This window comes from Chlorocebus sabaeus, chromosome 10, assembly GCF_047675955.1.
Source record: "Chlorocebus sabaeus isolate Y175 chromosome 10, mChlSab1.0.hap1, whole genome shotgun sequence".
Lineage (NCBI taxonomy): Eukaryota > Metazoa > Chordata > Mammalia > Primates > Cercopithecidae > Chlorocebus > Chlorocebus sabaeus.
This window is the reverse complement of record NC_132913.1, coordinates 12,199,324-12,220,186: the sequence shown is the minus strand read 5'-3', so window position 1 is coordinate 12,220,186 and position 20,863 is coordinate 12,199,324. Positions and strand designations below refer to the sequence as shown.

Here is a 20,863-nt window from a genome sequence, read left to right as displayed (position 1 = left end):
AGCCACAGTAATATAAATTTTGATACTGGAACAGAAATAGATGGGCAAATCTGTGAAATCTAACAGAGAATTCAGATTTCAGGTTATAAAAAATTTAATATAAGATGAAAGTGGCATCTCAAATTAGTGGGGAAAAGACAGTTTCCTTAATAAATGGCATTGAGAAAACTAATAATGGATTTGGGGAAAAGTAATAATGGATTCTTATCTCACTCCTTATACAAAACAACCTCTCAATGAAACAAATATTTAACTATAAAATCATAAAGAGGCACCGGAAGAAAATAGGTACATATTTTTATAATCTTAAGATAGGAAAAGCTCTAAGCAAAGACAACGCAGGAGTCATCAAGGAAAAGACTAACAGTTGTAACAACATAAAAATGTAAAAAGAGACCAATATCCTAATAGAAACAAGGATAAAGGTAATTAACAGGCAACTGGCTAAACTTAAGCCAATAATGTGAAAAGATCAGCTTTACTTCCAACTGAAGAACTGAAAGAGAAAAAGATATCAATTCTGCCATAAGACTGGTATAATAAGAAAAATTAAAAACTAGCCAACCAGTGTTGGCAAGGATATGGAGAAACAAATATTTTTTATAAACTACTGGCAAGAATATAAAATGAAACACCCTATCTGGAGGTGAGTGGGTAATCTGTATCAAAATTTTAAATTTGTCTACCCTGTGGCATGGCAATTTCTTTTCTAATAATTCACCCTGAGAAGATAATCATATCAATTATTTTATAAACCCATGCATTCATAATGACACTTTTTTAAAAAGCTAGTCATTCTGGAGGCTAACAGGGCACTAATTTGTTTTTCTGAAAAGTGGCTTTCCAAGTGAGGGTTGGTGGAAATCAGAAATCAAACATTTTACCCTTCCTTTCTTGTACAGACAATATTTCAGTGTTACCAAATAGCTTATGAAAAAAAGTTTCTTCTTTATAGAATTACAGCTAAAAAGTACTAAAAGAATAAAATTTTTAAAATCCCAATTTACATACCTTATCAGGATAGCTAAAATAAAACACAGCAAGAGCCCCAAATGTTGGTGAGGGTGGAGAAATTCATATACATTGCTGGTAGGAATGTAAAATGGTACCAGCCAGTCTGAAAAAGAATATGGCAATTTTTCACAAAACTAGGCATACCCATTATATAACACAGTAATTGCATTCTTGGGCATTTATGCCAGAGAAACAAAAACTTACATTGACACAAAAACCTGTACATGAATGTGTACAGCATATCCATGTGTAATACCACAAAACTGGGAAACAATCCAAATGCCCTTTAGCATATGAATGATCAGACAAACTGCAGTATATCCATATCATGAAATACTAGTCAATAATAAAAAGAAATAAATTATTGATACAGGCAACAATCAGGGTGAATCTCAAGGGAATCAAACTGAATGAAAAAAGGCAGTCTCAAAAGGTTGCATACTGTATAATTCCATTTTTATGTCATTCTTGTGATGACAAAATTACAGAAATACAGAAATGAAGAATGCATTAGGGTGTTGCTAGGGGTTAGGAGAGCAGAGGGAAAGAGGTGTCTGTGGCTATTAAAGGGTAAAATGGGAGATCCTTGTGCTGGAAATGTTCTGATTCTTGACTGTGGTGTCACCCATTTTTATCTACATGCGATGTAACTGCACAGAACTAAATGCATACACATGCAGGCATACACATACACACACACACATGCATATAAAACTAGTGAAATCTAAATGAGGTCCATTGTTTGTATCAATGTCAATTTCCTGCCTGTAAAATCGGACTATACTCAAGCAAGATGTTGCCAATGGGGGAAAGTGGATGAAGGGGAAATGGGATCTCTGTATTATTTCCTACATCTACATGTGAATCTACAATTATCTCAAAATAAAAAGATTCTAAAAATTATCATTCTGAAAACCCTAATGAAATGAGTGTAGGTGATGATCATAAAGTGGTGTTAAAACCATCAGGTAAAAGACTGATGGGAAACTTTAGCATGGGTACATCGGGGGCTGACAACACCTGAGCTTACTAATCAATATTAATGAATGAATCAAGACTCCAGATCTCACTACCAGTTTATCAGCTATGATAGTGTGTGTGAGAACATGTTAAATGACACCACAAGGAGGCCATCAGCCAAGTTCAGATGGTGGAAAATTGTACTGGAAAAATGACTTGATTTCTTCAACAAATGGCATGAGAAATAAAGAGAAGAGAGGAAGGCTATATATTAAAAGAGACTTAAAAGAGATAATCTCAACCAATGCAACATTTAGTCTTTGTATGGATCCTAATCTGTATAATATTAGATGATATTAGGAATTAATGTTAATTCTGTGTATATCATATTATGGTTATGTTTTTAAGTCCTTATCTTAAAAGACTGAGGAATACACAGGTGAAATGATGACCCGTATTTGCTTTCAAATACCCTAGCAGAGGAAAAACAATTATAGAAGCGTAGATTAAAAAAACATTAATAGAGATCAAGCATGGTGGCCCATGCCTGTAATCCCAGCACTTAGGAGGCTGATGAGGCAGGAGGATCACTTAAGTGCAGGAGTTCGAGACCAGCCTGGGCAACATATCGAGACCTCATCTCTACAAAAAATGTTTTTAATTAGCTGAGTGCAATGACACACATCTACAATCCTAGCTACTTGGGAGGCTGAGGCAGAAGGATCACTTGAGCCAGAAGTTTGAGGCTGCAGTGAACTACATACTGTGCTCCACACCGCTACTCTCCAGCCTGGGCAACAGGACAAGACTCTGTCTCAAAAAAAAAAAAAAAAAAAATACTAAACCATTGTTAACTGTTGAAGCTGGTTACATATGAAACCTCATATACTTTTCCATTTGTAAATGCTTGACATTTTTCCTAATAAAAACTTTTGCAAGAAGATTATAAGTGCACAAAAGTGTACATTCAAAGATTTTCTTTCACTGAAATGTTTCTAATAGTTAACAAAATTAGAATCCAATTAAATGTCCACCAGTAAAGATACGGTTAAGTAAATTATGCCATGCAATAAAATAAAATACCCTGCAGTCATTAAAGGGTGATATGGATGTATGGATACCAACTTTGAAAGATGGTCATGACACACCAGTGAGTAAAAAAACAAGTTAGGCTGGGTGCAGTGGCTCACACCTTTAATCCCAGCACTTTGGGAGGCCAAGGCGGGTGGATCACCTGAGGTCAGGCGTTAGAGACCAGCCTGACGAACATGGTGAAACCCTGTCTCTACTAAAAACACAAAGTTAGCCAGGTGTGGTGGTGCACACCTCTAATCCCAGCTACTCGGGAGGCTGAGAAAGGAGACTCACTTAAACCCAGGAGGCAGAGGTTGCAGTGAGCCAAGATTGTGCCATTGTACTGCAGCCTGGACCTCAAGAGTGAAACGCTGTCTTTAAAAAAAAAAAAAAAAAAAAAAAAAAGAAGTTAAAGGGCTGGGTGCTGTGGCTCACACTTGTAACGCCAGCACTTCGGCAGGCCAAGGCGGGCAGATTGTTTGAGTCCAGGAGTTCAAGAGACCAGCCTGGGCAACGTGGTGAAACCCCATCTCTACTAAAAATACAAAAATTAGCCCGTCATGGTGGCATAAGCCTGTAGTTGCGGGGCTGAGGTGAGAGGATCGCTTGAGCCTGGGAGGCAGAAGTTGCCATGAGCCAAGACTGCACCACCACACCCCAGCCTGGGAGACAAAGCCAGACCCTGTCTCAAAAAAAAAAAAAAAAAAATTAGAAAACTGCCTGCGTACAGTATCACTGCATGTTTGTAATGTCGGTATGTTACATGTAAACATAAGCATGGAGAGATGTCCAGAAAAGCCTTTACCAAAACATTAACAGTGGCTATCTCTGAGGGCAGAAATCCAAGAGACTGTTACTTGTTTTATATACTTTTTAATATTGTTTGATGTTTTACCAATCATGTGTTTTTAAATTAAGCTATTTCCTGTATACTTATATTTGCACTTTTCTGATGTATGTGTATGCATGAACAAAAAGTTATTTTAAAAACTCAGCTATTTCCATTTCTTTTTAAGAAGGAAGAGATAACAGAACAAAGCAAACAATACCAAACTTACGAGAGTATTGGAAAGGAGGGAAGGGCTAGGAACTTAGTTATACTCCTGCTATGTACCAAGGGACACCAAATAAATCCAAACAGCATTCGGAGGCACCACAAGCAGGTCACACGCCCAGAGGAGTCTGAACTTGTCCAGGATGGCACAAGCCCCTCGCTGCCTCTCCAGTGGTATACATCACCATCAGAACCTACCTTTCAAATATCCCTGCAGCCACAATGACAGCTCACAGTTTCCCACACCCACCAGGCTGTTGCCACGCCTCTACCACACCTCTCCAGCCCAGCTTCTCTCCAAAATCCCTCCGCCCCTTGCCCTCTTTGCTTTCCCACAGAGGCTCCTTCAAGACCCAGCTCAGGGGCTATCTTCTGCAGGACACCTTTGAGCTGGGCTCCTCCTCTCCCCCAGGCTGAGCCATAGGCCCCTCTGGATGCGGCAGTACCTATCACTCCCTATTGATGTCATCTGTTTTAGAGGTCTGGCCCACAAGCTCCTTAAGGGAAAGAATGCTGTGTGGTCCATTTTTGTAGACCCAACAGCTTGTGTAGCATGAGACACCTCAGAAGCCCCATAAATGTTCTTTTTAAAATTGTTAATTTTGTGTAGAGCTAGGGTCTCACTGTGTTGTCCAGGTGGGTACTGAACTCCTGGGCTCAAGCAATCCTCCTGCATTAGCTTCCCAAAGCACAGGATTACAGGTCTGAGCCACCACGCCCACCCTCGATAAATGTTTGTAGAACTAATGAGCAGTTAAAGGGAGGAAACAAAACCTGATTTCTTCCATTTTCTAAGGACACACTAACATGGCAATCTTGCAGTAGAGACACAGGACCCAAGAAAATGTTTGAGATGTGGGAAAAAAGAAATCAAAATTAATATTAATTATATATTTATAAAATGTAACAGTTCAACAGCAACTTGATTCTATTCATAATTATACATGTTAGATTTAACGTAGGATATGGGTGTATTGCAACACATAAGACCCAGGTGATGTTTTGAAAAGTAAGAGTGCCTAGGGCTTAGGAAGGTCTTTAAACCTCTCTGCCTAAAAAACCTGTAGTTCTAGCTAGTACCTTACCCAGCTAGTCTGGGGCAGTGAAGAAAAGCCCATACGCAAAGCAAAACGAAGCTCTTACAGACAAACAAAGCAAACACAAAACTTCCATAGGAACTGCCTTGCATGGAAGCCCCAGTTCCCTGGCCAGTAACCACTGCATCAGAGCAGCCCAGCACCCTCCCCTCTGCAGCTGCTTTTTTGGTCCAAGCTGCAAGGATGGTGAGGAGGGAAGTACAGCTTGGAAGCTTTGAGGCCCCGTAGATGAGATGGGCCTTCAGCCTTCAGTCCTGCAGCCTGTGATGGAAATTCAGCAACCAGGGAAAGCCAGAACAAGCTAAATGCAATGCTCCTTAACTTGCCCAGTGGCTCCCCTTCCCAAGCTGGCTGGTCTCCCCAGGGCAGAGCTCTGAGCTGCAGAGTTATAAACTGGCAGGGGCAGGTTTCTGGGTGAAAAACTAGGCACCACACACGAAAGTTCAGAGCCAAGCATCCAGATAAGCACAGAACACTCACAAGATACTTGATGGTTGATGTTACACTGATCTCTGTCAGTTCAGAACCAGCATCACTACAGTTGGTTCTGCTTGTTGGTAGCAGTTATGGTTTATAAAGTTGGCTATGAACACTGAATTAGCAAATCCTGAACCACTGCTCCCAGGGCAACTACAGGATTAGGATCTTGTGAGCCCGTCTTCACATTTTGGCAAATGATCAATACATAATCTTGTTTCGTGCATGTTTCTGTTGAAAGAGACATTATTATGTGTTGCTGATTCATCAGCATTGAACTCACAGCCAACAACACTCACAGCCTGCCTGAACAAAGCTTATCTAACACAGTATTTTCTCCATAAGGCACATCACAGCCTTCCTGCGCCTAGGAACACTTGACTGCATGTCTGCGCTATGCTTGGGGGACATTTTAAATAGCAGAATCACCAATAGAAAAGCATTAAAATGAAAAAAACATGGCACTACATAGTCCACAAACTGGTCACTTGTTTACAATATAAGAGCTGAAACAAGAAGGCAGAGCGAATGGGCACGGTGGCTCACACCTGTAATACCAGCACTTCTGGGGGCCCAGGCGGGAGGATCACTTGAGCCCAGGAGTTTGAGATCAGCCTGGGCAATATAGCAAGACTCTGTCTCTACAAAAAAAAAAAAAAAAAAAAATACCAAAATTAGCTGGGTGTGGTAAAGTGTACCTGTAATCCCGGCTACTCAGGAGGATCACCTGAGTCTGGGAGGCAGAGGTTGCAGTGAGCCGAGACTGTGCCACTATACTCCAGCCTCAGCCTGGGCAACAGAGTGAGATCCTGTCTCAAATAAAATAAAATAAAAAAGGCAGAGCGTTGTCTTATTTGACCTCAGCTGGGAACATACTGAATGACTCAAAATTTTCACCACTCTGCACATGTCCAAGAATGACTAAGAAAGTGCCATGAATATTGCTTTTGGGGTTACAAATAAATGTTAGTATGTACATGAATTTGCAAATACAGAATCTGAAAATAATTAGGATTGACTGTACTACCTAAAATAATTAGGATTGACTGTACTAACTAAAAAACCCAGTATGTATGCCTTATGGTATTTGAAGAATGCATCTTCTTGACCTTTTTGTCAGAGAATGGAATCCAAAATGAGCTATTAGAAGCTTTAAGGGTAGGCAAAGCACTCAAGCACTAAGGCAGTTAACATGGAGAAGACCCTATAACCGCTTGCGCACTGGCTGACCTTCCTTCATGTCACACGCAGGTTTCCAAGAAATTATGTTTATGACCAGAACTTTAACAGATTCCTAGAGAATCATTTTGAAAAACCAAAATATTTATAAAGCACATCTACTCCCTAAATTTAAGTACTGTAAAATCACACTTGTCATATATGAACCTTGCTTTAAAGTTTGTCTAATCCAAATGAAAAAGGTACAACTTTCAAAAAGAGAAGGTTCTAACCACTGTTCAATTAAATCTGACCTAAAGCTGCCTCCATAGGTAATGAACTGCACCCTATCTTACTATGTAAACAAGCTGCAACCTAACTTGCAAGTGTACTATTGTAGTAAGTAACGGAGCCTCAGCCAATCACAGCAGCCAAACTTTCAGCCAATACAGGCTGCAAACTGCCAAAACATGTCAAAATAAGGCAAAAGTCAAGCTGTAGCCAGTCAGACTATTTCGGTCTCTCACTTCTGTTTTCTGACCATAAATACTGCCTGCTGAGTATTTACAGACAGAAAATACTGTTGCTGGTTAGTGCTCTCTGAACCTTTACTAGTTCAGACGCTGCCTAATTGACGCATTCTTTACTTAAACACTGCTAAATTGAATTGTCAAAAGTTTTCCTTTTAACACCAGATTCTCTCTTTCATTATAGACAGGTTATATACAGAAAGAGTATGTTAGAATGATTACATATATATACATATGTACGTATGTATATGTAATCATGCTAAATGCTTAATTCTCCTCAAGATTTAGGAACCAGTATCACAGGGCAGAGAGTCCATCACCTTCCTTTTAAAACAAATAAATCAATAAAAAGAATATAAGAAACACAGTTGTTACTGTTTCTTTACGTGAGGAAAGTGAATGGCAAACATGAGCAGGTATAAAAGGAGAAAGAGCAGGAAATTGCTAAGAAGAAAATCACTGAATATGCAAATGATTCTGAAACTGCCCTTAATGATTTTGGAGTAAATAATCCTTAAGTGCAATTAAATAGCATTTAAATATGTCATTTTATAAAAAAAAAAAAATGTTGTTTAAGGCGAAGGGTGATGTCGGGGAGCCTAAATTATTTTTATTACCCTTCTTAAAAAGACGGAACACCTACCATACTGTTAGTAGATGAATGATAAATGCTCACCATTTACAGAAAATTTAACCTTGGCAAATTAATAACTTTATATTAACTTCAGTTTAAGTTTGTAAGAATGACAAATTAAAATTAATTCGCACTTAGTACTATGACTAAAAGCAAAATGTTAATTGCATTTTAATCTACTCTGGCCTACTTCAAAAGCATAATTTTAACTCTTGGATGGAGAACAAAATTGTCTTCTAAAAACAGATCTCAGCAACAATGAAATATCAAGAGTTGGACATTATAATAAAAAGAAAAAAGGTAACAATAGTTTTCTTTTTCTTTTTTTTTTTTTTGAGAGTCTCGCTGGAGTCCTGCTCTGTCACTCAGGGTAGAGTGCGATGACACGATCTCAGCTCACTGCAGCCTCTGCCTCCCATGTTCAAGTGATTCTCCTGCTCAGCCTCCAGAGTAGCTGGGACTATGGGCACACGCTGCCATGCCCGGCTAATTTTTGTAGTTTTAGTAGAGATGGGGTTTCACCATGTTGAGCAGGCTAGTCTCAAAGTCCTGATCTCAGGCGATCCACCCGCCTCAACCTCCCAAAGTGTTGGGATTACAGGTATGAGCCACCGCACTCAGCCCCAGGAATTTTCTTTTTAGGACAGACTGGAGAATGGGTGAGAAAAGGATCGGGAGAGGCTGATTGAAGGCACAGCTGAAATTAAATAGGAGGAATAAGTTCTGGCGTTCTATGGTTAACAGTACATTACAAAATAGCTAGAAGAGAGATTTTTTAAATATCCTCACTACAAAAAGATAAATACATGAGGCAATGGTCACACTAAATACCCTGAATTGCTCATTCTACAACATATATATGCATTGAAACATCAAACTGTGCTGCCCAAATATGTACAATTATGTGTCAATTAAAGAATCTGCTTTACATTTTTTCAAAAGCATATTTTTTTAACATATGAAACTCAGCATTTATAAACTACATTTAGGGCAGGGCACGGTGGCTCACGCTTGTAATCCCAGCACTTTGGGAGGCTGAGGCAGGCAGATCACTGATGGATCACTTGAGGTCCGGAGTTCAAGACCAGCCTGGCCAACATGGTGAAACCCCATCTCTACTAAAAATACAGAAAAAAATTAGCCGGGCACGGTGGCATGCTCCTGTAATCCCAGTTACTCGGGAGGCATGAGAATTGCTTGAAGCAGGAGGCAGATGCTGCAGTGAGCCAAGATCGTGCCACTGCACTCCAGCCTGGGAGACAGTGTGAGGCTCCGTCTCAAAATATAAAAACAAACAAACAACAAATAAAAACCCTACATTTATAAATAGGACTATATGAGGGTTAAATAACATTTGAAAACTTCTTGGCATTTGTTTGTTTGTTTAGCTGCATAATACAAATGAAAGCACCATTATTCTAGAAGAGTTGGCTAAATCATCTTTCACTGACAGAACTTTTGAGAAATATATTTTCGACAATTCATTTATAAATGATTTCAAAGTCTTCAACCTCAATCATTTTTTAGATAGGTCACTTGATCAGTGAGAATGTTAATCCCTGTATTTTGTGTTAGGAGACATTTCTCCATGGGTCTCTCACACTTCTGAGTGTCTTAGTAGAGGCGCTGGCTGCTTTCATTCTTAACTATCTTTCAAGGATATGTATATAGCGAACAGCTTAGAAAGACAGAGACCGTATCTCCCACGAGACTGTCCAGTACAATGAAGATATCTCACTCCAGGGTAAGGCTGGGCAGGTTTGCCTGCAGCCCTTTATAAAGAATTTGATTTACCTAAACCTGGGGTTTTACAGCTGTGACACAAATCCACTGCACATGCAGTAGCAAATGAGCTACTCTGATTGCCCCTGTGGGACCCATAGGGAGAAGGAATGGAATCAACTCCTCCTCTCAGTGGTGGCATTAGATTCTCATAGGAGCGCGAACCCTATTGTGAACTGAGCATATGAGGGATCTACGTTGCATGTTCCTTGTGAGAATCTAATGCCTGATGATTTGAGGTGGGACAGTTTCAACCCAAAACCATCCCCCTACCACCCCATCCATGAAAAAACTGTCTTCCATGAAACCGGTCCCTGGTGCCAAAAAGGTTGAGGACCGCTGCTGTACAACACCATCCACCCAACAGGATGTAATGGACATTTATGGAACACCCCACTAATGACTGCAAAATGCACATTCTTTTCAAGTATCCACAAAATAGATGCCAAGACATCCATATTCTGCACCACAGGAAAAAACCATGACGAGTTTAAAGAAGTGAAATTAAACAGTGTGTTCTCTGACCATAGTGGAATCAAATTGGAAATCAGAAACAGAAAGCTACCAGCAAAGTCTTCAAACACTTGGAAACTAAGGAACAGACTACTAAACAAGCCCTGGACCAAAGAGGAAGTCCCAAAGGAAACTAAGGCCAGGTTCGGTGGCTCACACCTGTAATCCCAGCACTTTGGGAGGCTGAGGTGGGCAGATCACTTCAGGTCAGGAGTTCGAGACCAGACTAGGCAACATGATGAAACCCCATCTCTACTAAAAATACAAAAATCAGCTGGGCTTGGTGGCAGGCACTGTAATCCAGCTACTCAGGAGGCTGAAACAGGAGAATCGCTTGAACCCAGGAGGCAGAGGTTGCAGTGAGCCGAGATCACTGTTCTCCGGCCTGGGTGACAGAGGGAGACTCCGTCTCAAAAAAAAAAGAAACTAAAAATACACTAAACTGAATAAAAGTTGGACACAGTTAAAGCACTGTGAAGAGGAAAATGTATTGCACTAAATGCATATATTAAATGAGAAAAATTCTCAAGTCAATAATCTAAGCTCCCACCTCAAGAACCTAGAAAATCAAGAGCAGAACAAACCCAAAGCAAGCAGAAGGAAAGAAATAATAATGAGCGGAAATCAATAAAATTGAAAACAGAAAACAGAAAATCCATGAGAAAAGAGCTGATTCTTTGAAAAGATTTTTTAAACACTGAAAAATCTTGAGCAAGACCAGCTAGGAAAAAAAAAGAAGGCACAAATAACCAGTATCAGTAATGAAACGGACGATATCATTATAGGCTCTGCACATATCAAAAGGATAATAAGAGAATACGAACTAATTACATACATACATTTCACAGCACAGACAAAATGGACCAATTTCTTTAAAAACTCAAACTACCAACACTCACCAGTATGAAATAAACAATATGAATAGCCCTATAACTATTAAGGAAATTAAATCCATAATTTAAGAACTCCCAAGAAAGAAATCTCCATAAGAACCTGACGGGGTTCCTGGAAAAAAGGAAGGAAGGAAGGGAGGAAGGAGAAAAGAAAAGAAATCTCCAGTCCTAGAAGGTTTCACTAGAGAACTCTACAAAACATTTAAAGAAGAATTAACATCAATTGTACACAACCTCTTTCAGAAAACGGAAAAGGAAAGAACATTTTCTAATTCATTTTATGAAGCTAGTTTTTCTACAATAATAAAGCCAGACAAAGCCATTACTAAAAAAAGACAACAACAGACCAATATCCCTTATGAATATAGACATGAAAATCCTTAGTAAGACATTAGCAAATAGAATTTAGCAATACATAAAAATAATTATACACCATGACCAAGTAGTTTTTTCAAGAGAAGCAAGGTTAGTTTAATATTTGAAAATCAATCAATGTAATCCACCAAATTAACAAGCTAAAGAAAAATCACACGATCACATCAAGTGATACAGAAAAGGCACCTGACAAACATCAATGGAGATTCAACATCCATTCACAATAAGGACTCTCAAAAAACAAGAAAAGAGGGGAACATCTCAATTTGATAAAGAGCAACTACAAAAAACAAACCAAAAAAAAACAAAATTAGAGCTAACATTAGACTTCATGAAGAAAGACTAAATGCTTTCCCCCTAAGATCAGGAACAAGGAAAGACAGCCATTCTCACCATTCTTACTCAACCTGCTGCTGGAAGTTTTAGTCAGTGAAACAAGGCAAGAAAAGGAAATAAAAGGCAGAGAGTTGAGAAAGGAAGAAATAAAACTGTCCCTATATTTGCAGATGACATGATTATCTACACAGAAAATCCCAAGAATTCTCAAAAAAAAAAAAATCTAGAATTAATGAATTTGGCAAAGTCACAGGATACAAAATAAACACACAAAACCAACTGTATTTCCAAATAGTAGCAAAGAACACATGGAATACAATATACAATACGAATACAAATACAAAATACAATAACATTTGCAATCACTCAAAAACAAGTATTTAGGCATAAATCTAACAAAACATGCACAACAGTTTTGAAATTAGGCCAATTAATAACACTGCGATGGCCTCTAGGTTTTCAAGTGACAGGAAGCATTGTTAGTCTCTCATTTTAAATCAAAAGTTAGAAATGATTAAGCTTAGTGAGGAAGGCATGATAAAAGCCAAGACAGGTTGAATATTAGGCCCCTTGCACCAAACAGCCAAGTTGTGAATATAAAAATAAAAATATTAGCCAGGCATGGTGGTTGTACCCATAGTTCCAGCTACTCGGGAGGCTAAGGTGGGAGGATCGCTTGAGGCCTGCAGTTCCAGGCTGCAGAGAGCTGAGATTGTGCCACTGAATTACAGCCTGGGTAAAAGAGTGAGACCCTATCACACACAAAAAGAAAAAAAACAAAAAACTAAAAAACTAAATCAAAGCAACTGATCTTTGAGAAGTGATAATTGCATTATCAAAGTACCTAATCGTGACAATACCCTAACTTAAAACCTGCTGACTAGGGGATGTATTTGACTGCAAATCTGGCCCACACAAGCAATCTGAGTTTTCATCAAGGAAGCTGTAAGCACCAAGTAGAGCAAAACCAAATCCAGGCCTCAAATGGAAAAAGCAGCTCTGAATTGTGATTTTCGAAGAAACCTGCATTTTTTACACTTCAGTGTACTTTCCCCATATTTAACTCCAAGATTTTTGTTAATTTGTTTCGTTTTTCTTTCTCAAACAAAATTCTCAGACTGAAAACCCTAGATTTGTTCCCTATTGCATCTTCATTTCTTCCCAAACCGTCCATAAAACCTCACCTACATTAAGTTAGCAAGTTAAGTCTGAAAGTATCTACCTCCCCTGGGGAGGGGGAAGGTGTAGGCAGGGCAGAGAGATTTGTAGTCCAGCCCTCTTGCCACAAATTATGAATTAGAGAGGAAGGATTTTGCTTTTTTAACGATCTCTAGAGAATTTTCCATCATTTCCCTCTCTTCACCTAGCTCCTTTGTAACCACTGCCAGAGAAGTCTTCCTTTAGCTTCTTAAACATCGATCCTAAAACACTTCCAGACACCTGTGCTGCTCCTTTCTGTTCCCATGGAAATTAGTCTCTGTAACAATCTCGCAAACACGTTCCCCTCCGTCTCCTCGTCCTCTTTTCAAATTCTTTTACGATTTCTCATCTCACTCAGCATGACAGTCAAAGTCCCTGTGAAGGCCAACTTCTACATCACTTAGCCAGCCTGCCACCTCCAAAACTCTCCAGCCTCATCTTTCTACTCTTCCCCTGGTTCCTTGTCCATGCCTTTACACTTGTTCTCTGCTTGGAATCCTCCCTCCCCTCCTTGAGGAACTTTCTCAAATGTCACCTTCCCTCAATACTCCCCCTCCTTCATTTAAAACTATAACTTTCCAACTCTCTAAGCCTCTAAAGAACTTTATATTTAACTTATTCTTAAATATGTGCTGAACACCTGGTCCCGTCCAAGTTTGTTAAATCAAGACAAATAAGACACTGTCCCTGCCGTTAAGGCACCAGATGGAGAAATGCACCACAGACATCAATGTGCAATACAGGACTGATACTAAGGCCACAGGCAAGTTAAAGAACGCGTGCCAAAAGTTCAGAGGAAGAGGCCTCGGCTTCGCCTTTCTGGAGACCAGTCCAGCTTTCCACCATCACGCAGCTCACCAGGGACCATCTCCGGGGGTCTCCTCTAGACCCCAAGAGATGAGCGGGTCCCGCCCACCATTCCCAGGTCTGAGAATTTACTTGTCCAGAGAAGCAACTTCCGGCCTCTGCAGGCCGGGCAAGAGATTTAAGGAAAGAAAAGAAATATATGAACCTCCGCTCTTCGGTCTCCGTCCCCTCCCCTTCCCCCCCGTGCCGTCCCCACAACGGTCCAGTACTGAACCCAACTCTCAACCAACTCCCGTCCGCAAAACTAACCGCCCTACTTCCGTGGTCCCCACCTGCTCCCGGCGTCCCCTTCGGCTACTCCCGGCGCGTGCGCAAGCAGTCCCACGTGGGCTCCGGCGGGGCTGGCGCCGCGGCGGGGGCTGGGCACGCCCCTAGCGCAGAGCTGGCTTCTGATTGGCTTTCCGGTGCTCGCCCGAGCAGGGTTGGGGCGAGTGAACCGCGCCTCTAAAAGCGCTTGCCAGTGCAGTCTGAGCGATCGTTTCCTGGTCCTCGCCTCCTCCGCAGTCTCCTTGGAGTTCTTGCAAGGCGGCCAGGATGTCTCAGGTACAGCGCGTGCACAGCCAGGCTGGGACGGTGCAGCGGGCTGGAGGCCTGTTGGTGGCTCACCCGGCAGCCAGAAACTCTCGGGCTCTTTCCTTCCGTGCCCCGCAGTTCCTCCTGGACCCATGCCCAGCCCTGATTCGTTGGACAGAGCCTTGTGAGCGGGATTTTCCGTTTGGGGATTTCTAACTGTGCTGCCCACCCCGCAACTGCCGGAAAGTTGCCCATGGGGTGGACTTCGCTGTGTAGCGGGAGAGGAGTGGGAGTCGAGGGTGCTTGATGGAAAGATGGGGGAAGGGGTTGCACGGATTGGAGGAGCGAGGAGACTCAGTCCCCATCCCGAAGCACAGGGCAGGACGTCGCGGCGGAGTGGGGAAGCCAGGAGGCCGTGGACGGGAGCTTGGAGGTCAGGGGAAGTACGGGGCCGGCTGCTCCGAGTGCGGGACGAGGAGAATCGAGGCCCGGGGAGAGGTGACCCAGGGGCCCCTCCCTTCCCTCCAGTGTAGACCCTTATCGGAGACCAAGCTATGTGGGGCGACCTCTGGCCCCTCCCGCCTGCCTCTGCCAATCCGGGCACTGGGACAGAGGTCAGTGTTGAATGCCCGGGCCTCAGGGGGAGGGAGGGGACCAACGGGCTCCGGCGCTGACACCGGGGCACTCATGCCCTGTCCCCTTTCAGCTGTTTCCAGCATGCTGTGCCGCCTCTGTCCCCAGGCCAGGGCTTAGCTGAAACCCCGGCCACTCCCTAGTGCCTGGTACGGTGGTGGCCAGGCAGTTGGCCGCGCTGCTTCTCCCACTTCTCCCGTGGGGTGGACACCTACTGCGGGCAAAGGCTTGGCCTGCCCTCTTCACTGCTGTATTTCCAGACCTGATGCCTGCGTTTGTTAGAGCGCTGGATACATGGTTTTCGATTGAATGAGTGAACTGGAGGGGCTTCCCCTTCTTGTGTTGCTGAATCTTTCTAGCTGCCCCGTTGGGGCAGGGTGGGGCAGACACACTTCAGGGGCTGCATTGCCCGAAGGGTGCCACCTTTCCCACCTCTCCATCCCTATAAGTGAGCTCTGTTCAGGCCACAGCAGGACTCCTACCCTCTCCCACCCAGAGGAGGCCCTCAGTCCTCTCCTCTCCCTTCCATTTAGGCTGAGTTTGAGAAAGCTGCAGAGGAGGTTAAGCACCTTAAGACCAAGCCAGCCGATGATGAGATGCTGTTCATCTATGGCCGCTACAAACAAGCAACCGTGGGCGACATAAATACAGGTATGCGGAGCGGGGGTTGGGAGGGCCTCTTCTCATCAAAGCAGGCTCAGCAGCCCAGACTGGAAGTCCCTGGGAACTTCACTCTCAAACTGCCTGAGGCCCTACTCTTCAGTTGGGGTATGGTGATGGTTCCTGGGGTGGAAAAGACGGTGTTCGGGATTCTCGGTGTCTCCAGTAGTAGCAGAATTCAAATCCTGGCTTTAGAAGGTCTTTACTGGTTATCACCAGCAGCTCCTCTCTACTAGGGAAGAAGCAAAGGCTGCAGCTTAGAAAAGACTTGCTGTAGGCTCTCAGCTCAGTGGCATCATTGTTGAGCCGTTCAGCTTCTGCCCTAGATGGGAGCACTTGGAGCACTTGACAGCCTGGCCAAGCCTGATGTCAGGAGCAGAGAAGCACCTGGTTCCTTGGGCCAGGTCAGAGCATTTCGCTAACAAGTCTGTGCCTTCCTGATGACAACTTTTTCCCTGTCCGAAAATCTTGGTGCAGATTTCGAGGCTGTACTTTGGACTGTCATGTTCTGTAATAATGTCTTTCCTACCTTGGGCAGGTTTCATTCTGTCCCTAAGTCCCTGAAACATGGGTGGATACTGAGGCAACAGCACAGTGCATTCTGTGCAAGGACTCAAGGTTGTCATGGCAGCACAGAAGGGAGGTCTCCCCTGCCCCTGTTGAGGAGGAAAGTGAACATGGTCCCCATTTCCACAGTAGCTAGGGTGGAAGATGGAGCATGTGGGCTGGCTGCCAACCAGCTGGAAGCAGGAAATGGCACCCAGAATGACGGATCGCAGGCAGTACCAAATCAAACCCTGGGGTTCACATGGAGCACTTAGTTGAGGAAGGTCTTGTGGCGAAGATGGGTTTTACAGTGAGTTCGTAAACTCAGTCCGTCCAGGGAGGGGAAGGAAAAGTGAAGTGGAGGAGGCCAGAGGTGCTGAGATGCTTTTCTGACAGTGTTTTCACAGAGACTGGCCTGTGCCAGTACTAGAGATACCGGTTTTCACATGAGTCTAGATAGACTGGCATGGGAATCTTCCACTTACTGATCAAAGAGGTATCATTGGCTCTCTAGGGCTGTACTATACAGCCCTATTACACAATTATAAAACATGACAGTCCAAACACAATAGTTTAGTACAATAGCCAGTAGCCACATATGACTATAAATTTTAACTGAGGCTGGGCGCAGTGACTCACGCCTGTAATCCCAGCACTTTGGGAGGCCAAGGCGGGTGGATCACGAGGTCAGGAGTTTGAGACTAACCTGGCCAACATAGTGAAACCCATCTGTACTAAAAATACAAAAATTAGCTGGGCATGGTGGCACGTGTCCATAGTCCCAGATACTTGGGAGGCTGAGACAGGAGAATCACTTGAACCTGGGGAGGTGGAGGTTGTGATGAGCCAAGGACGCACCACTGCACTCCAGCCTGGTCAACGGAACGAGACTCTGTCTCAAAAAAAAAAAAAAAACTAAACTAAACTAAAAATAGGTAAATAAAATCAAGTTTAGTCTTCATTCACAGGAGCCACATTTCAGATGCCCAGTAGTCATTTCAGGTACTTGGTGTGGCAAGTGGCTCCTGAATTGGACATTGCAAATGTACATGTACATTTCCATTTCCATCGCTTGGAGAGAGCTGTCGAGGAGTGCTATTCTAGGATCCTGATGATGACCGCAAGGGCAGTTTGTTTTCAGCTGTCCCTGGGAACAGTTCCCTGAAAGCGCTCAGGAACATTTTCTCAGACACAGTGCTCCAGGCTACGGACGCTGTTCCCTTTGGGGAACTTTGGGGCTGGGCATGTTAGTGAAATAGGACAACAGGGAGATGGTGAGTATGTTTCCCAACTGCAGATGATAACAGGTCTATAAGCAAAAAGTCATCATGTAACTTAAAGAAACCTTACCCTTGGTGAAAACACCCACAGATCAGCAAGAAATAGACTAACAATTTGGTAGAAAAATGGGGCTAGGATATAAACAGTTCATAGGAAAGGACACTTGATATCATTACTGATTAGGGAGAGAAACTGGGTAGCTAAGAGCAGGGGTGGGAGAGAAACTTTATAGTATTTTCCTCTGTTGCTTTTGAATTTTAAGCCATATGAATGGATGTTTTAAAAACAATTGTAATTAAAGTATAATTTTTTTAAAGGAGAAATTTTGGAGTCACTTAACTTGTAAGAAAAAGGTTATCTTGTAATAAGAATAGTGTTCTTCCTATTTGCTCTAGATTTTAAGTTTGGATTGGCGTATATCTGGTTTTCTTAGGGCAGAACCCACTCTACTAGACCTATTTAACCCCATGAGAGAGCCTAGAAGGAACAGGTGTAATAGAAGATGGCATTTATGGCAAGGAGGTTGATCAAGTTCTCCATTAGAATTCGAACCAGATCTAATGCCTTTTCTTTCCTTGTTTAAGAACGGCCCGGGATGTTGGACTTCACGGGCAAGGCCAAGTGGGATGCCTGGAATGAGCTGAAAGGTAATTGTTCTAATCAATTTCCTTCATTTGTGAAACCCAGTAATGAAAGAGTCTTCATTATGAAGTGTAAAGGAAGAGGAGAGGAAACAAAGTCAATGGGGCACGTGTGGGAAACCAGCCTGAGCTGTGCCAGAATGGGAAAAAACTGGGCCACCTACTTTTTTTCCAACACTGTTTATGCCTTTTCTAAAAGCACCATCTCTGAGCAGGAGTATCATTTAGAGAGGAGGGGCTGGGAATCAGGCCACTGAAAAATAGTTTGGGAAATGATGTAGTTGGCGTGGGCTTCGGATGTGTTCAGAATAAGGGGTGGTTTCCTGTCTGCAGCTCCCTCTCCCCTACAAGGCCAGGCGGTGACCCCCTAACCCCAGCGGCCCTCCCCAGTTCCCTCCTAGCCAGAAGGGTACATAAAAGAAGGGAATGAGCTAATGCATGGCCTGCCACTGGCATCGTAGGCTCAGTGAATGGAGCCATTATATGCTAAGCACCAGCAGCCAAGAAGTATCCAAGCTCGTACTTAATCACGTGCCACCTGCAGCAGCAAGACCCAAGAGTTGGCACCAAAACTCCTGGCAGCATTGGCGTTCCCGCTGGCTAGTTTCTGAATAAGCCCTCTGTCTTTCTGCATATGAGCAATCTTTGAATTCAGAAAGGGTTACAATACAATAAACACACTCCCAGGATCTGCAAGTAACTGGGAAGGGAATGCCCGTCTGCCTGGCCGTTTTCATGGGACATTTCCATACCATCCTCAGGCCCCATACTCTCCAGTGCTTCACGACAAGCTCTGAGTTCCAGAGGGTCGCTCTCCTTCACCACAGAATCCAGGAAACTGGGTGTCACTGTCTCTGAGGGATACCTTCCGTGTCCTTTCTACTGCAGCAAGAAGACAAAGATTTGCCTCATTCCCCTCCAAGAAGCAGCCACTTTTGCTCAGAGTTCCTGAAACTTTTCTCATAGCCTCTCTCTGGGAAGAAGAAGGTGCCTGACTTTGCGTTTTCACTGCCAGCTTAACAGCTCTGGGAGATAGGAGCCCAACCCAGAGATGCTGAAAAGGCCAAAGCCAATGTCAGCCACGAGAGTTAGCAGGACCAGTAAAGTCACCACGGTGACAGTTTCCTGCCCGTCTGGAGGGTGGCACCTCTCCCCCGAGGCTCACACTGGCCATTCCCCCCGGGACAGGTGGGGGATGCAGGTGTCCAGCAGATGGGCGACAGGTCTTGGCCAGCCCCACCAGGCTTTCTGAGTACAGTGGCTTATAGAGCATTCACTTCGGGCCAGGTTCCATGGATACTGTCTCCTCCAACATGTAATTAGTAGAATCTCAACTTTATAAGTGAGACACTGAGCCTCCGAGAGTTACAGCAGAGCTGTCTGGGGCTCTGGAAGCTGCTTATTTCCTACCACGCTGCCTCCCTGACAAATAATCCTATCGATTCCTTACAGGGACTACCAAGGAAGATGCCATGAAAGCTTACATCGACAAAGTAGAAGAGCTAAAGAAAAAATACGGGATATGAGTGACTGGATTTGGTTACTAGGCCATGTGTTTCTCCCAAACTGAGACAATGCCTTGTTTTTTCTAATACCGTGGATGGTGGGAATTCCGGAAAATAACCAGTTAGCCCAGCTACTCAAGGCTGCTCACCATACGGCTCTAACAGATTAGAGGCTAAAACGATTACTGACCTCCCTCGAGTAGTTTTTATCTGAGATCAATTAAAAGTGTATTTGTTACTTTAAATAACTTTAGTGATCTGAGTTCTTGAGATGACTTGCTCTGTCTGACCTCAGCCTTGCTTCCTGTCTCTAAAGACCTCTGGTAGTGCTTCAGCTGCGTACCTGGTAGAGTATGAGGCAGGCGGTCCTGCCCTGCACCCTGGCCCAGGGTGTGCTGGCCCTTTGTGGGGAGGAGGAGGATGGTAGAAGTGGCCTTTCTCGCCTCCTTCCCAGTTCAGCCACACTGAGGAAGATGAGGCAGGCTGGCTGAGACCACAGTCTGCAGGTACTTCTGTCGGGGATGCTCCTGCCCCAGGCCCTGTGCAAGGCAGGGTTTACAGTGTTTGAGGTTTGTCTGAGGCCCAGCTGGTCCCTGATTCCAGAGTGCACGAGCCAGGGTGGAAACCCTCGTCAGGAATGGAGTGTGAACCTGACAGGAGGCGTTCCCCAAGTCCCAGGGGAAGCCACAGACAGCTGTCTGGGCAACAGTCAGTGGGCAAGGCGTGTGTCCTCTGCAGGCAGCAGGGAGAAGAATCCTGGGAGCTTGCAGAGGAGAAAGGCTGGAGCTTGACTCTGGAGGACGTAAGAGGTAGGTTGTTGAAAAGTAGTAACGAAGAAAAGGAGACAGCTCTCTAGACCCTTCTTGCCAGATGTTACCCTCCAGCTCTTGGATTTACAATCCCGCTGCCCTTTGCGGTGGGGATCATACCTCGATATTGTGTAATGGGGATTACTGTCCCATTATTTGAGTGAGGAAATGAAGGCTCAGAGGTGATTTAACTGGATCCAAGCCCAGGGCTTACTGGCCGGGAGGGCCCTGTTTGTCCCCCTCCACCACGTTCCCTCTCATGGTCCCTGGCTGCCACTTAGTCTGCATCTCTGCTGTGTCGCAGCAAGTGA

General features: G+C 43.7%; 2 protein-coding genes across 5 annotated transcripts in view; one reads left to right on the top strand and one right to left on the bottom strand.

Annotated features, from left to right (window-relative positions):
• C10H2orf76 (chromosome 10 C2orf76 homolog) overlaps positions 1-14,317 on the bottom strand; it is a 56,719-nt gene extending 42,402 nt beyond the window's left edge. Inside the window, exon 1 of one of the 4 annotated variants that reach the window (XR_012094169.1) lies at positions 14,214-14,240. The gene's annotated coding sequence lies outside the window, so the exon portion shown is untranslated. Of the gene's footprint in view, positions 1-14,213 lie in introns of all 4 variants that reach the window. The other 3 variants (XM_073019620.1, XM_007964729.3, XM_073019619.1) reach the window with 3 other exon arrangements.
• Positions 14,318-14,364: 47 nt separating this feature from the next.
• On the top strand, positions 14,365-19,988 carry DBI (diazepam binding inhibitor, acyl-CoA binding protein). Its single transcript, XM_007964732.3, has 4 exons — positions 14,365-14,507; positions 15,644-15,761; positions 18,182-18,244; positions 19,691-19,988. The coding sequence occupies exons 1-4, from the start codon at positions 14,499-14,501 to the stop codon at positions 19,762-19,764; spliced, it is 264 nt and encodes an 87-aa protein (XP_007962923.1). The 5' UTR covers positions 14,365-14,498; the 3' UTR covers positions 19,765-19,988.
• Positions 19,989-20,863: the final 875 nt, after the last annotated feature.

Excerpts from the sequence above, each read along its gene's own strand:
- DBI (XM_007964732.3), top strand. Across the intron at positions 15,762-18,181 it reads CGTGGGCGACATAAATACAG|AACGGCCCGGGATGTTGGAC; the intron begins GTATGCGGAGCG and ends TCCTTGTTTAAG. Across the intron at positions 18,245-19,690 it reads TGCCTGGAATGAGCTGAAAG|GGACTACCAAGGAAGATGCC; the intron begins GTAATTGTTCTA and ends GATTCCTTACAG.